General features: G+C 40.5%; 1 protein-coding gene across 2 annotated transcripts in view; it reads left to right on the top strand.

Moving 5' to 3' along the window:
- The window catches only part of RPS6KA2 (ribosomal protein S6 kinase A2), a 224,036-nt gene that overhangs the window by 189,043 nt on the left and 19,516 nt on the right, over nucleotides 1–15,477 (top strand). For both annotated transcript variants that reach the window (XM_035539012.2, XM_035539011.2), the window contains exons 13-14: nucleotides 220–350; nucleotides 2,122–2,247. In XM_035539012.2, coding sequence (XP_035394905.1) covers nucleotides 220–350; nucleotides 2,122–2,247 — 257 coding nt within the window. The remainder of the gene's footprint in view (nucleotides 1–219; nucleotides 351–2,121; nucleotides 2,248–15,477) is intronic.

Below are 15,477 nucleotides of genomic sequence, written 5' to 3'. Positions count from 1 at the left end.
ATCCTTGCAGACAATATCCCTGCATTGTTCAGATCCAGAGAAAAGGGACAGAGAAGGCACATCAAAGATTTGATTATGGAGGTGAATTGGATTCATGCGTGTCTTCCAGTTCAGCAGTCTGCTGCTGACTGGCAGGGGTGACTTTGTCTATTGCAGGTGCTGTGCCATTACTTTCTAATCCTTTGTGCAGCTCATGAAGTCATTTTCTTCCTTCTGCAGATTCCCCAGGTGTTCCTCCAAGTGCCAATGCTCATCATCTTTTCAGAGGGTTCAGCTTTGTTGCCTCTAACTTGGTACAGGAGCCTGCACAGCAAGATGTGCACAAAATCACTGTTCATCCAATTGTGCAGGTACAGACGCTGATGTTAAACTTTGCATTTGATGGGCAGATACATATGTGTAATTTGTATTTAAACTGCCTCAGGATTTCACAGCTACCCAACCCTCATTTGTTTCCACACAGCATGTAGGAGATGGAAAATGAGATATTTTTTTCTAAAGGCTTTTATCTTTATATTCACGTTCTCCACTGTCCTGTAAATGAAATAGTGATAACACCTTATCACAGCTCAAAGGAAATGCACTTCTGAATACCTGAAGTGCTCTTCCAGTTGTGCATACAGGGCAGGTGACGGAGTGCTCTTTTTTCAGTGAATGATGTCATTCTCAATAGTTTTGTCTTGAACTGTGTGATACAGTCCGTGCTGGCAGAGGGGCTTAGTGAACAACTCCTGTAGGCTCCCACACACATGGAGCCCAAGCTTCTGGGTGTAAAATGCCACTCTGCTCCTGTTGTGATTGCACAAGAGCCTGGTTGTACTCACATAACCCAGAGTGTCTTGATGGGGGAAGAACAATTGCCAGACACTTGGTTTCTTGTTGTCGTTCCCCTATGACATGCTCTCTAGTTATTGTAATTTCCCATTAGTGTAAACCAGAAATAAATTGCTACAAATGGCTCAACAGATCAGAGGAGCAGTGAAATGGGAGAGGAACTGCACTGCTTAAAAGGGCAGCAAATTTTCCCACAAGGAAAATTTTTTTCCCTCCCTTACCCACAGTGAGAGGTACTCTGCTTCAAGGGGAGAGTCCCTGTCTGTGGCATCAGTTTTCATGCTTGTTTTAATAATTTATAGTTTATTCTTAAAGATTCTCTTATGCACTACTAAGTGAATTGTTAACCAAGCAATTACATCCCAGACTTTTTGTTTGTGTGTAAAAATGTATTGAATTTAACATGTGCATGTCTTTCAAGGTTACATGTCTTAGAAGGTTCTGAGCTTTACTAAGGAGTATACATTTTCAGAGAGAAGATCCTAGAGGATTTGTAGAGCTGCTGGTCATTTTTTGAGTCCTGAAAGGGAGTTTACAGCAAGGCCTCAGATTTGAGCTTTGGGAAGCCATCACCACCTAACCGATCCACCTGCTCAAATGCATTCGAAAGGGCATATGAACTAGTGGTGCCATAATTCATTTTATACCTCTCAATAATAAAATAAGAAGTTGTAAAGCATTTCCTATTATTTTCACTAGAAAAATATTTCCTTAAGTTATACTGACTTAATGTGATAATTTTTCTCTCACACTGAAATCATAGTAAAACATATTCTTAACAAGACCCCCATTGGACTGGAGATACAACCCATATGAGGTGTATCTGTTTTGAAAGCTGTGAAGCTCTTAGCTGTTTATGTTGTCTGGCCCTTCAGTTAGAAATTAGTTTTCTAAGTATTTTTTAATTAGAAACAAGTTTATATTGTCAAGAATTGTGGCTTTGCCAAGAGATTTGGGCCCATAGTTCCCTGTGAATTTCTAATAGGAAGTGGTTGTCTGCATTCCATAAATAGTTTAGAAAATCACTGCTTTTTTGCCATTACTTCTACATGAGCAACTCCATCTTACAGACTGAAAAGAGGTAAAAAGAGCTGGGATACACTTGCTTAGGTAAAGTGCTTCGGATTTATTAATTAATTTATTTATTTATTTTATCTGGACTTAGAAAACCAGCCAAGACAGGAGATTTCTGTGGAGAAGATGAGATCAAGCACTTCCTTAAGACTAGGCTAGTCCGTGTGTTTACATACACATGTCCTGATTCCCTTATTTTGTCTTTCTCTGTAGCAATTACATGGGAACAATATTCACTTTACAGATGGATATGAGATCAAGGAGGACATAGGAATTGGCTCCTATTCAGTGTGCAAGAGATGTGTTCATAAAGCAACAGAAACAGAGTTTGCGGTGAAGGTAAGAAATCCTTCCGGCGGGTGCCAGAAATGTGGTTTGACATTGCTCTGTCTGCCTGGGCAGCCGTGTGGTCAGTGGATATTTAGTTGGCTTATTTCTCCTCAGTGTTGCTTTTTTTTTTTCCTTCAAAAGATGAGGGGGTTAATGGTAAGTCTTATGTTATTTCTCACACCTAAATCTCATCAAGTAAAATGGAAAAAACCTTTACAGTCTAGCATGGAAACCCTGCTAATCATTCCAGCCATGTTCTTTGCCTTCTAGATATGATTTTTAACAGATCCTACATTGAATCATCATAAATAAACAAAATAACATATAAAATGATTGCAAAATTGATTTCCATTTGATTGCAAAATAGAATTTTGTTCTTCTTAAGTTTAGTTCTTGCAGTTCTTTTTGTAATAAGAGGGATATGCCAGTGAAAAACGTAGTCACCTTCAAATAATTAGATTTCCTTTTGTCTTCTTGACATTCAGCACCAGCATGCTACACAAAGGAGCAAAAGACAAGCTTCAGTGGAGATTCAAAATGTAAATTCAGTGGAAATTAGTTGGATATTAAAGACAAATCAGTGAACTTCAGAGCTGGTCAAGCAATACTATATGTCACAGCAGCCAGCAGCCAGGAAGCTGCAAGGATATATGTAGGAGGGAATCTGTTCTGATAGGAAAGAATGGCTCTCCAGCAGAACTGCTCGGAAGGTCACAGTCATTGGGCTAAATTACAACCTCTGTTAAGTGCTGTTGGTTAATAGTGTGCAGCTTTTACAGAGGGCAGAAAAGTCTAGTGTATGTAGCAAGTGATCATGAGGTTACATCTCAGAGGAAAAGTTCCAAACACTGAATTTTCTTTGGGATAAAAGAGTACTAATTAAAACACTCATATGCTAGAAACATATTTAGTGATTTTGTTCTTGTACCAAAAAGAGGCAAGATTGGATTAAATGAGGAATTAGAATAATGAATTTGGAAAGACACAGACAATTAAGTCAGATCCTTTCATTCTGCGTGATCTCATGGGAACAGATTGCTTAAATGAGCATAAGACAAAAAGTAGTTCCTTGAAATCAGTACATAGAGAAACATATTTAGCAGCATTGCAGTAAATGAAGTATTGTAGTCAACTGCCTCTCTATTTTTTGTATTTTAAAAATTGTAGTAAAATATGCAAACTTAGTTTTTAAATGAAATTGTGTCTGTGCTTTTAAATAAGAAGATGAGAGTTTAAAGTGATCCAAACTGCAGTCCATGAGATAAGTGAGCTGCAGGTATTCAATAGAATAATATTAAACTTTTTATTCAGTCTTATTTTCCATGACAAAACTGAAGATAGTGCATTGTCCATTAAAGCCCTTGAAAGTTTTGGTTTCTCCAAGCGGTGCCCACAAAATTCTGGGAACAGTTAACAATTGACAATTTGTTGATGTCATTGTTCAAATGACAGATTATTTTTCTAGGCTATACCATAATTAGGAGCAGAGACCTACCAGCAGGTCCGTGGGCTTGTGTATGAACATGCTAGGATTTTCATTTTTAACGAATGGAAAAATTAGTTTTCCAGTGACCAGTTCATTTGTGAACAGATGGCATTAGGCTATAGTAGGTATGGATTACGTGCAATTAAATGACATCTGTGGTGAACAAAATGTGAGTTAAATTAAACTAATAATTTTACTATTTCATGCATATCAAGTACTGCTGACGGCTTTATCAGTGTAATACAAATACAGCACAAAACCAAAATACAAAGACCTCTATCCTCAAAGATGTCTAAGTGCCTGAATCCAAAAGGGTCCAGCACCTACTCAGTGGTTGTGGGTTTGGAGTACCTTAGAGAATCTAGAGCAAATTCAACCCGTGGAGAAACCCAAAGCCAGGCCCAGGAGAGGTTAGCCCTTCGATTGCTAGGTTTATGCTCTTTTCCATTTCTGTTAATTTTTTCTCTTTTTATTCTTTTCTCCTTCCACTTCTCACTACTCTTTTCTTGTCATGCCAGTAGTTTTTGATTTTGACTACCAGTTTGACTACCAACACACACAGCATCTCAGTTTCTGACGCAGAGTGAGTCAGAAGTGTAGCACAGATTTGGGCTTGGAGACGGTTGGTGGTTTTCTGTTTGCACATTGACTGCTGCCTGTTTGATTATTATTCATATAAATATACTAATTTTATTATCCTTTCATTTTTATCTCTATTTGATATCAAGATTATATCATTTTGCTATCAAAGTAGCTCACTTTCATAATGACTGCACAATGCCACCCATTTCAAGTAATTAGATAGCACAGGAGTTGCAACTGGCATTATCATAATTACGTATCAGTCCCTTTTGACACGCATCCTTTAACTTTCTCTATAGAAATCACTGTAATTAGACTCTTTTGATATCTTTCAGTAAGTACAATTTTCTCCATGCTCCCTAATATATAACAGTCACAGGAAAAAATATCTACAGCGATAGTTTGTATGATAGGCAGCTTCCCCATTTGTCTGGTACCAGCTCATTAAAAGCTCCCTTGTTAGCAGTGACTGCCAACACATCAGAGAGCATCATCCCTTCTCCCCAGGGGACGCTGGCAATGATGAAGGAGTTTAGGAAATGACGTGGTGGCATCACCGCAGGAAGAAGCGCGTAATGTCACCGGTTAAATAATCCCTCCATGGAGAATGCCACTCACCAGGCCTTATTTACTATCGCTGCATAGTGCCACACTGAGACAGCAGAGTACTGAGCCAGAGTAACTTGAGTCAGAGCTACTGCCAGAAAATCCACACAGAAAAGCAAAACCTTTCTTAATCCAGAAGCAGCATGTATTTTTCAGAAACATTTCATCCTTTTTGCTTTTGCTGGCCATCTGCAACTAATTGGAGGCCATCTTATAGAGCTAATTAGATGTTTAGCAGTGCAAAGAGCTTCTTTGCTGGCATGATAAAAACACTTGAACAGAACTGTAATTTAATTCTTTTCAGTGTTCAGTGAGATATGGCATATCATTCACTGAGAGGCTTTTGGAAATCCCTGCAGACACCTCTCTGCACCTTTGGACACCCAGCTACCTTTGTAAATCCAGTCTCAACTTTCAGAACAGATTTTTCTTCCAACCTCTCCCCTTTCCTTTCATGTCATTTGTAAGAACGAAATGCTAATGATAAAATCTATGTCTATTTTAGAACTGCCCTCAGGCTTCTAAATACAATATTTAAGAATTGAGACTTAACACATCTAAGCTGCTGTGAGCATATCAATACCATGCACCGGAAAAGCTTACAGGCAGCTATATTTCCTGCAAACTGAGTCTACCCTAAAAGTAGTAGGAACCTGTCTGGGTCAGTGCAGGTAGATTGGGGCTTAGGAAATCTTTCCATTATATTCTACTGCATGTACATACCCTGAGGCAATTTAAAAATTTTACTCTTAGGCTTTTTTTCCATCCCATTCTCAAGTTAAAGTATAAAGTTATGAAATACAAGTAAGTATACTGTTCCTTCTTCTGAATGTTTTATAAGACTGGTGTAAAGAAGAACACTTGGGGGGTGAGGAAGGGAAGTACTTCTCTGATGGACCTCTAATGTGTTTCAGATTCTTCTGCTAGAATTTTGATCATCCTGACTAAACCAGGCATAATGATTTTAGTAACAAAGGGAACTGGCAATGTCAATCACATTCACAAGCATCAAATGGGTGCAACTGTAACAGCAAGATCAGAAGCGAAGGAAAATCAAATCGAACTATTTCAATCGCATGAGTATCTAAAGAAAATAAGTCAATTAATTAAGAGACTGATGCTAGAGCAGATGGGAGGGATTTCTGTGGATGGAAGAAAAGTCTGCGATGGAAACCTAAACAGATTAAGAGCTCTGTTTCAGAAAACAAAGGAAATGCTAGAGATTTTGGTGAATTGGATTTTTCAAAATCTGCCAGAGATTTGATGCAATTAATGCATTCCAAAATAATTTTTTTCTTTACTTAGAATCATTGCACTGGTTTCAAGCTTGGATCCCTATGTCTAGTGAAGCTTTCAAGCTGGATTTAGATTGACTTCTCCCCCCACAAGGAGAGAATACTGGAAAATAATAGCCAAAGTAAAAACTGCTGCTGCTATGGCCTATTTTACCCCCAATATGTTGTCTGTCCCAAACAATGCAGAGGTGGATAGGGGCCAGCTTCAACAATTTGATGCCAAGTACTTTCTTTTCCAGGTCAAAAGACTACCTACATGGTTAAATCTTGCAGATCTTTACTCTTCACACGCTGTTAGAGACAGGGCAAATGTCTGGATAAAAGGGCAGGGTATGCACTTCTCTCTCCGCTGAGGAGGAAAAGCATACGGTAGAGATAGTCCCAAATGACAAGATCAATTTTGCAGATGCCAATGCTACAGTGGAATTTGGATCTCGAAGCACGTGTGAATTTCATGACTTTTTTCCTATCTCTGTAATGTACTAACCAATTATTTGGCTCCAAATGTTCCCCAGCTGTGAGCAAAGCTAAATTTTGCAGTCTGTGTCTGCCTCTGAGATACAGGTTAGTTTATGCTGGAGACCTAGTAAATCCTAGAGTTCGTATATAATTCTGGTAATTGCTGAGCGTGAAATAGTGAAAGTACATCTATCTCCCTGTGTTTTGGGATGTGCAGACTGGGGAGAAGGTGCATTTTAATGAGCTATAAAAATGCTATAACAGTGGAGAAGTGATGTCAACATGCTATCAATAAAGAGAAGTCAGTAACTCCTGAGAGCTGTTTTTAGCAGGCATGTGTAATTACACTTGCTATATACATCTATTTATGCGATAATAGCAGTGAGTGACAGTCACCAAATGCTGTATGAATACCAGAGTTGTTTCATAATTTCTTTTAACTTCATGTTGCCCTTCTATTGATGTTCATGATTTCAGTTTGCTTGGTTTTGGTTGGTTGGTGTGGGCAGATATGCTTGACTATGTAGTTGGCTCTACAACATTTTCCCCATAACCTATATTATGGTTATGTCAGGAGATTAGTGCTGAATGGAGAAAGCATGAATGACAACAAAAAAAGTAAAGATGGTGCTATTTTGGTATTTTTGGTTTAAAATAGATTATAAACAAATTAGAGAAAATCTGAAAAATGAATAGCAGACAATATGCAATAATTGCAAAGCAATTTCTATCAAGACTGTTATAAATTTATATGATGTAAAACAGATGAGTCCAATGGGATGTGATCAAAATCTATAAATATCTTTAAGGTGGTATAAATTATGGATGACAACAATTCAGCTGCTAAAGACAGCAAGACAAGACAAAATGTCTTGAAGCTAAAAAAAGGGAGTTTCAGGAAAAAGTCTGGTCATGAGACCTGTTGGTAAAACAGACTTTTCAAGAGGATGACCAAGGCATCTTCCCTCTCAATGCACAGAAGTCAGATCTGTCATTAGTGGAGATGTAGCCTTACAAAATGCAGGGTCAGAACGACAAGACCCTTCCTTACCTTGATAAACTAGAGAGAACGTTGTTGTGGTTTAGCCCGGCTGGCAGCCAAACACCACACAGCCGTTCGCTCACCCTCCCCCCTCCCGCTCCGGGATGGGGGAGAGAAACGGGAAAGTGAAGCCTGTGAGTTGAGATAAAGACAGTTTATTAAGACAGGAAAAATAATAACAATAATAATAATAATAATAGTATTAGTAGTAATAATGTGTACGAAATAAGTGATGCACAATGCAATTGCTCACCACCCGTTGACCGATGCCCAGCCTATCCCCGAGCAGCCGGCCCCCCACCCCGGCTAGCCACCCCTATATATTGTTCAGCATGACGTCAGATGGTATGGAATACCCCTTTGGCCAGTTTGGGTCAGCTGTCCTGGGTCTGTCCCCTCCCAGCTCCTGCTGCACCCCCAGCCTGCTCGCTAGCAGGACAGAGCGAGAAGCTGAAAAGTCCTTGGCTTGGTGTAAGCACTGCTCTACAACAATTAAAACATCAGCATGTTATCAGTGCTCTTCTCATTCTAATCCAAAACATAGCACCCTGCCAGCTACTAGGAGGAAAATTAACTCTGTCCTACCTGAAACCAGGACAACGTTTACCACATTCTCCCATTAAGTTTGGTATATTAAGCCAGGATTCATGAAATCCTATTATTCAGACACTTCAATGAAAGATTCTTTTCAGTGTCTGAAGGATGCTTAAGCTTGTAGAGTGGCAACAGACTCAGCTGGATGTAGGGTGCCATGTAGGACATACAGGTTTCAGAGCAGATTTAGGCACAAATTTCTGTGATGCTTTGGATTTGCGTAGGGTTGTTTTCCAGAGAGCTGTTCATCTAACACTCTTGGAAGAACTAGCATGGAAAGCCCTTAAATATAATTGGGAAACCATGGTGGGTACAGGAAGAGTGCTTACAAAGAGCATAGCTTGGCATCCTCCAGGTACGATGGAGAGAGAAAACTGATTGCAATAAAATGGTTGAAATAACAAAGAAGTGCAGTGGAGAAAGCTGTCTGTGAGGGTCTTTGTATATGTGAGGGTATTTCAAAGGCTTCCTTGGCTGTCCCACTTTGAGTAACTTTATTAAAGGGTCTCACATGCTGGATGTTGCTGTGTACAATTTCACTCACCATAGCAAGAGGCAACGAAGCATATTTTATAACGTCCTCATTTTGTAAGATTTGGGTTTAGTCAAATGCCTGCCAAACTTCATTCATCCTCACTTACCTATTGGTTTCATTTGAGCATGCTGAGATTTCTCACAGGTACAGTCACCACAAATCAGCTCTTCAGAGGGGCACGTCTTCAACAGGTAGGACTCTGCAGCTGCAACTTCAGAAAGGATGGACCAGTGCAGAGTGCTGGTCTCTGCTTGAAAGACTTGGAAAAAGGCAGGGCAGAGAGCCAGGAGAGCCTTGAGCACTTTTACAAGCACCACGTTGTTTGTAGCAGCAAGCACCATTGCTGACTGTTGACATTTGTCTAACTGGGATCAAGATGTTCTTTAAGTCTTAACAAACAAGCAGAGGAGGCAGATAGAAGCACAGAAATGTGGGCAGACCACCTCTTAAACTTTGCTTCAGAGCAAATCTTAGATGTGCAGTGGCTGTGTGTTCCCTCTGGCTTAAGGATTACTGCAGCCTGCTTCCCATTTGCTCACAAAGCTTGCAGTGCCTCTCTCCTTGGCGTTGCTGAGCTTTTGAAGAATGCGCGATGATGATATTTCTCAGTCCTAACTGGAACTTCTCTGAGACCTAAGATCAGGCAGCAGTTTTCCTACAGCTGAATAATATCATGTTTCTTTTCTCTGGCTTGCTTGCCAAATACCTAAGCGTTTTGGACAGCATTTGGTCCTTTGCGGCTCTGTTTCTCTTTTGGGGCTGTTTAAACTGTTTCTTGTATTTGTCTTCCATATTGATGTAATAATTTTCCCCTTTTGTAGTATCTGAATATGATACACTGGTTTTTGTCCCCGAAGGTTTTTGTAAAAGAAGGTGGGAGTAGCACTGCAGTCATCTTGTGGACTGGAAACTGATCAGTCTGATCCACAGGCGTGTGCTAGGGCTGTGCAGAGCCGGCTAAAATTGTGCAGAGCCTTTCCCACTCAGCTATTCTGCCTCCAGAACCGCAGACTTCTCTCTAAAATGAGATTTACTATTTCACAGGTGCTATCGAAACAAATTTTGTTGGGGTTTGTGTTGCTTAGAGAATGTGTGCAACTGCGTAGGTGCTGATTAATTAGTGCTACGGTTGCAGCCGACAGCTCGGGAGTGCTAAGTCAGCAACAGGCATGCTCTGTGTGCAGAAAGCTTAATGCCTCACCCACACAGCTTGGCCTGATGGCCAGTGCTTATTTCAAAAAAAAACTAGTGCTAATTAGTCCTGTTTCTTGTAACATTCATTTCACAATTATTATTTTTTTTCTGAAAGATTTAAGCATGGACGGGGGGAGTGGATCTCTGGAGCTAATCAGAACTAATAGCACAGCAAATAGTCCCTCAGAAACTATTAGGCTTGGAATAGTACTCCTTGGAGACATCTTAAATGTAAAATTATACCATGGCTTTTTAAATAATGTTAGCCTTTCTGCAGTGATTTTCATCCAGCTTGAATAATTTGACATCAAAAAAGGAACCAAATTAAAACAGATGCTTGGCATGAATAGGACTTATTTTTAGAAGAAAATATTACTGAAATGGAAACCTGTACATTTTCCAGCTCACAGAACTGCAGAGCTCTATCTCTGTGATACTTTTGTTGGAATTAATATTGTAGGTGAAACTGTCAGTTTAAAATCACTGTGTGTGTTGTTATGCCATCTCTTTTCAGAAGGGACGTGTATCCCAGCTATAGTCCGTTCCACCACTGGTGCCCCCAGTTTCAGATATGAAACTCAATGCATACATATGGTGTAGAAACAGTGTGCAAAGAGACATGGAGTTAATTCTTCTTCCTCTGCTCATCTCTCCCCCCATGAAAAAAAAAAAAAAAAAGAAAAAAGAAATAAAAAGAGATTCCTACAGGGAGCATTGCATCATGCTGTTATATGGATCTCTTCTTAAATGTGATTAATGCATTAATGTGATTAATACTATAGATAGGTTTTAGAGAAAACTTTGAACCATGTAGGAGGAAATAAAGCATCTTTAGGAAGTGTATAAGCTCTTGTTCTCCTCCTTGCTTTTTCCACAAAGCCATCTATGTTCCCTGGTGCTGGTCAAAAGTCGCTTTCACTTGCCCTGCTTTCTTGAACACACCGGCAGCCTAGCTGTGGCCACTTGAGGTATTGCAGTGCCCACGCCTCTGCCCTGGTCTTCTGGTGGACTTTCTGCTGCTGGAGCCAGAGCCGGAGACAAGGACTGTAGCAGCTGCCCCAATTCACTCTTGTATCTCAGTTTCAGCTCAAGGAAAGGTCACTTGGGGCAGCTGAAGAAAAGGCAGGCAACCGTCTCATTTGGGTCTGGGGGCAAAAAGGGCAGCCAAGGAGAGCTATCCCTGATGCCCCTGCAGCACAGCTCACCAAAGCTTCTCAGTCAAAGCCACACAACCTCCTTTATACCCATGTGAGTGCTGCAGGGTGTATCTTGAATTCTTCCCAATACTTAAGGTTGATCCCAGTGCAAGTGGAAGTTTTCCAGTGGAATAAATTCACTAAAATAAAATGGACATATTTATTTATTTATTTGTTTGGTTTTTTTTCAGTCCATGGTAGTGGTGCAGACAGGGTTAAAGCACAGTGCCAGCATTGTCACGGTTAGCTTGATTTCCCCAAGACCGGAGATGGGGGGAGGGGACTACTCTTGCCCATTTCTATTGACGCAATTAGACGGAGCTTTTGTGTCCTGCTTCACTTAAGAGGAAAAATCAAGTGAGAGCCAAGCAAACGTTTTAATGCAGTGTTGTTTGTTCATTAAAGATGCACAAAGTCCTTTTTCCCCAGCCTAGGAAGCCTCAAGCAGCAGCAAAATGTTTCCTTGCTCCAGCTTGCCCTGGCCAGAGCGCCGTCCTTCCTCCTCAGGCCAGTCACAGCTCTTCCCGTCACCGCATCTCATGTTTCTTTTCCATCTTCTTTCTCACTCCGTTGCTTTTCTCTCACTCTTTCTTTTAGGCTGTTCAGTTTCCAGACAGCCAAAGCAGTTAAGTTGTCACCTCCTACCACTTGCCCTTTTCAAATCTCGCAACTTGTAGCGATGGAGAGCTCCATGTGAGAAACACAGGCACCCTCCTCACACAAGGTCACCCAGGTTAATTTCAGCTGTTTAAAAAGGCAATTTACATTAGGGGGGCTAATTCTACCCAAAGCAGATTAGGGAGTGCTCACACATACCCTTTCTTTGGCAGGGCTGTGAAGGCTGTAAATCCCAGCTGGTGGGTGGTAGCAGACAGCTGGTGACTGTAACATCTGCTAATGGCATAACTAGATCCAGAAGAAGAAATTCATCTACCCAGCCACAGACACACGAATACCTTCACAAAACTGCAGCCAGCAAATATAAACACATACTGTCTATATAGTTACCGTACCATTTTCAGCAAGGTTTGGCCCGTACAGAACTGTACCAATACTCTCCTTTGTACTCCTCAGTCCACCCTGGCAAGGCTGAAAACATTGAATAACCATTAATAAGGAAGAATCAGGCGATTTTTTTCCACGCAAAAGACTTGTAAAAGGACTTGCAAAAACTGGCCAGACTTGTTAAATAGGATTTTGAAAATATTCTCTCCTGATCCTTTCTTCCTGGACAGAGAAAGAGTTCAGTATTATACTTTGATGGAGCTTGCCTCATTTTAAAATATCATGAGATTTTTACCCTAAATTCCCCTGAAGAAAATATAATTTGCTTTCAGCTAGTCAGTAAAAGAGACAAGGGATGTGCAAGCTGAAGGACAAAAAAGCCCACTGTTAGGACAAAGGACTATTATATATGTTGAATCCATTCTGTTCAGGAATTGTTTCATCCACGGGTAATACTGATGATTTTCTAAGCAATCCTTAAGTACCCAATACACATAGAAAAAGTATATTTGTTCTATGGTTCAGTTTCTTATTTTTCTTAAGGACAGTAGCAAGCTTCTCTGCTTCATAGCTCTTCCCCACCAAGGTACAACAGAGCTCTTGTTACACTTTCAGTCAAGTTATTTATACATTTTGAGAGCTTTCTGAGTTGGTGTTCTCCACCACACATCTACAGAGGGAAATAGAAAAGCAGCAGCATTACATATTACTCAGAACCTCAGGGCTAGAAGCAGAGAAAGTATTCTATGAAGTCTGTAATGGAGGATGTTTGTGTATACGTTTAGTTGAGTTCAAATCAGAATTAATATCCTAAAGGAAAATCATTCCTTGCACGGAGGAAGAGTTTCAGAAGGTTCACGGGCCATCAAAGAGAGGAGCAGGGAAGAGACTGTGTTCAGGCAAAACACAATATCTCAAAGGAAACACAGAGAGACATAGGTAGGCAACAACCCAGAGCCTTTGGCCCTTATTGGAGCAGAGTAGCTGATAACGGGCTGTCCTGAAAGCATAGCTCTGAGAAATATTGTCTTAGATTGCATTTGAGGAACATACCTAATGGTCGCGTTGGGTGGGAGTGAAGTGCCACCTGCACTGTTGTCTGGTCCACACAATCTGCACTGATTGATTCAGTGGGCAAAGCTAAAACCTCTTCATACACAGGAGCGGACTAACAACAGAGCTGACCTGTAAAAATAAGAGAGAAATTAAGCTCCAGAGCGGGATCAAGAGGAAGAACTAGTAACACAGAAGTGGAAAATGAAGTGCCTGGCTTGAGTTTTTAATGTAATAAGTATTCTGATCCATGTTGGAGTGAGAGTGTCGCATGCCTCTTTTCCTTGGCTGATGGCACAGATGTTCTGGTTTCACATGAATGTCACTTACACAAATGAAGCACACATGTATTTTAGTTAAAGCTCAAAGAAACCAGAACATCTTTCAATTCCTACTAAATCCTTCCCCTTTCAAGCCAGTCGTAACACAGCAGGGTGGTGACAAGAACCCCAGCTGCGTGGTGTCACGGAGCTGCAGAGAGGTAGGTGAGTGCCTGGCCACCACCACTGCTGCGTGCGCCATGTCCCCCACCAGAAATGCCAGCACCCCATGCTGGGAGCTCCAGTGGTGATCTGCTGTGTGCTCCTGGGGAGCTTGCCCTTTTAGTCACAGCATGGCAGCATGTGCACATGTTAAAGTAAAAATTTGGGGTGTTTAGCAGGGCAGTTTTGAGATGTATATTTATATAGCGTGCTGTGAATTAGAAGCCTTACATAACATCTACTGCTGCTGCCACTAAATCACTAGCAGACTGCTTCACGTTATGCTGTTTTGAGTTTTGTGTCAATAGCTGAGACTATTTTAAGGGTTTGGATCTTCTTTTTTTAGATGATATATATACAGTTATATTCCTGCATTACTAATAGGTGCTTAAAATTTTCCACAACTCTGGATATCCCCTTTCACAGGAAAATACAACAGAAAAACAATCTGGAATATATCACTTGCTCCAGTATCGTAGTGGTAGCAGTACTTCCCACAGAAGCAGTAATACTTGCTGCTCTGCTGGTTTGTAGTAGGCAAGCAGTGCCCTAGCGGGCACACGTTTATGTAGCTCCATCAACTTGACAAGAGCTATATTAGTTTATTCCAGCCAAGAAAGTGGCCCTGCAAATCTTTTTATATGTTAGACTTATTGGTTGTGTGGGACACATTTGGCCACTGTGGTTTTATTTATGAGGAGTCATTCCATAGGATTTTCATTGGGTTTTTGAGAATGTCTCTACTAAACTGGGAGAGTGATATTATTCTAAGGAGAAATTGCTAGTAGATTTTTTCTACTCATCTGTTTTTGAATTTTTCCCTTCATTTATTCAAATGTGGATAACTGCCACTTCTCTGCATCGTCACACTGTTGTCCATTCAGAATCAAATCACTGGTATGGTTTCAGATGCATGCCACAGCCACTAACCACCTTTATCAGTGCAAACACATGTCAGTTACGAGGAGTACAAAAAATAATGTATGCATTATTGTGACTGACGCACTAAATTCTAGACCTGTACTTAAATTTCTGTCACCATAAGTAAGCCATGAAAATGCATGCAAAAGCAGCCGGGCATTTATCTCCATTAACAAAAGAAGTTTTTAAAAACACGTTTCCCTACAAACACCGTTGCTTTAAATCTGAGCTCTGTGCTGAGTTCTTATGGAGAACTAATCACATTTAAGGTCGGAAGCCTTCAAATCCAAGCCAGTAATGGAATTATGAATTTCTGAAAATGCCACCCATTATTCTTCTGTAAACCTGTTATTCAAATGTACTGCTGCCATTTTCTAGCAATAAGAAATTCATGCCAAAATACTTTACTCCTAATGAGTTCCTAGTAGAATGAGTTTTTTTTGCCACTCCCTGTGCAGTTACGTTTGAGATTCCAAAGTGCAAGTATCTTTCTTGGATTATTTTACAGCTATTTTTTGGGTTGTAGATATCACTTAAATCTGCAAAGCGAGAATCACTAATCAGTGCTCTCAACTGGGCAAACAATTGAGACTCTTAGACTGACATCCCAAATATAGGTGCTAGGAGCGCTGATGTGAAGTCAGTGCCATTCTAACAGTAGGTTTCCCATGCAGTGATGCTATCTAAGCAGCAGGTGCAGCATTTTTCTGAGACCTGCTGCTAGTCAAACAAAAAGTTTTCATGTCTCACTGTATTCTCTAATCTTGCGAAAGGTGCTGAATGCAGAAA

The sequence above is a fragment of the Cygnus atratus genome, chromosome 3, assembly GCF_013377495.2.
Source record: "Cygnus atratus isolate AKBS03 ecotype Queensland, Australia chromosome 3, CAtr_DNAZoo_HiC_assembly, whole genome shotgun sequence".
NCBI lineage: Eukaryota > Metazoa > Chordata > Aves > Anseriformes > Anatidae > Cygnus > Cygnus atratus.
Note: the sequence above shows the minus strand (reverse complement) of the source record. Positions and strands in the feature narration are given on the sequence as shown.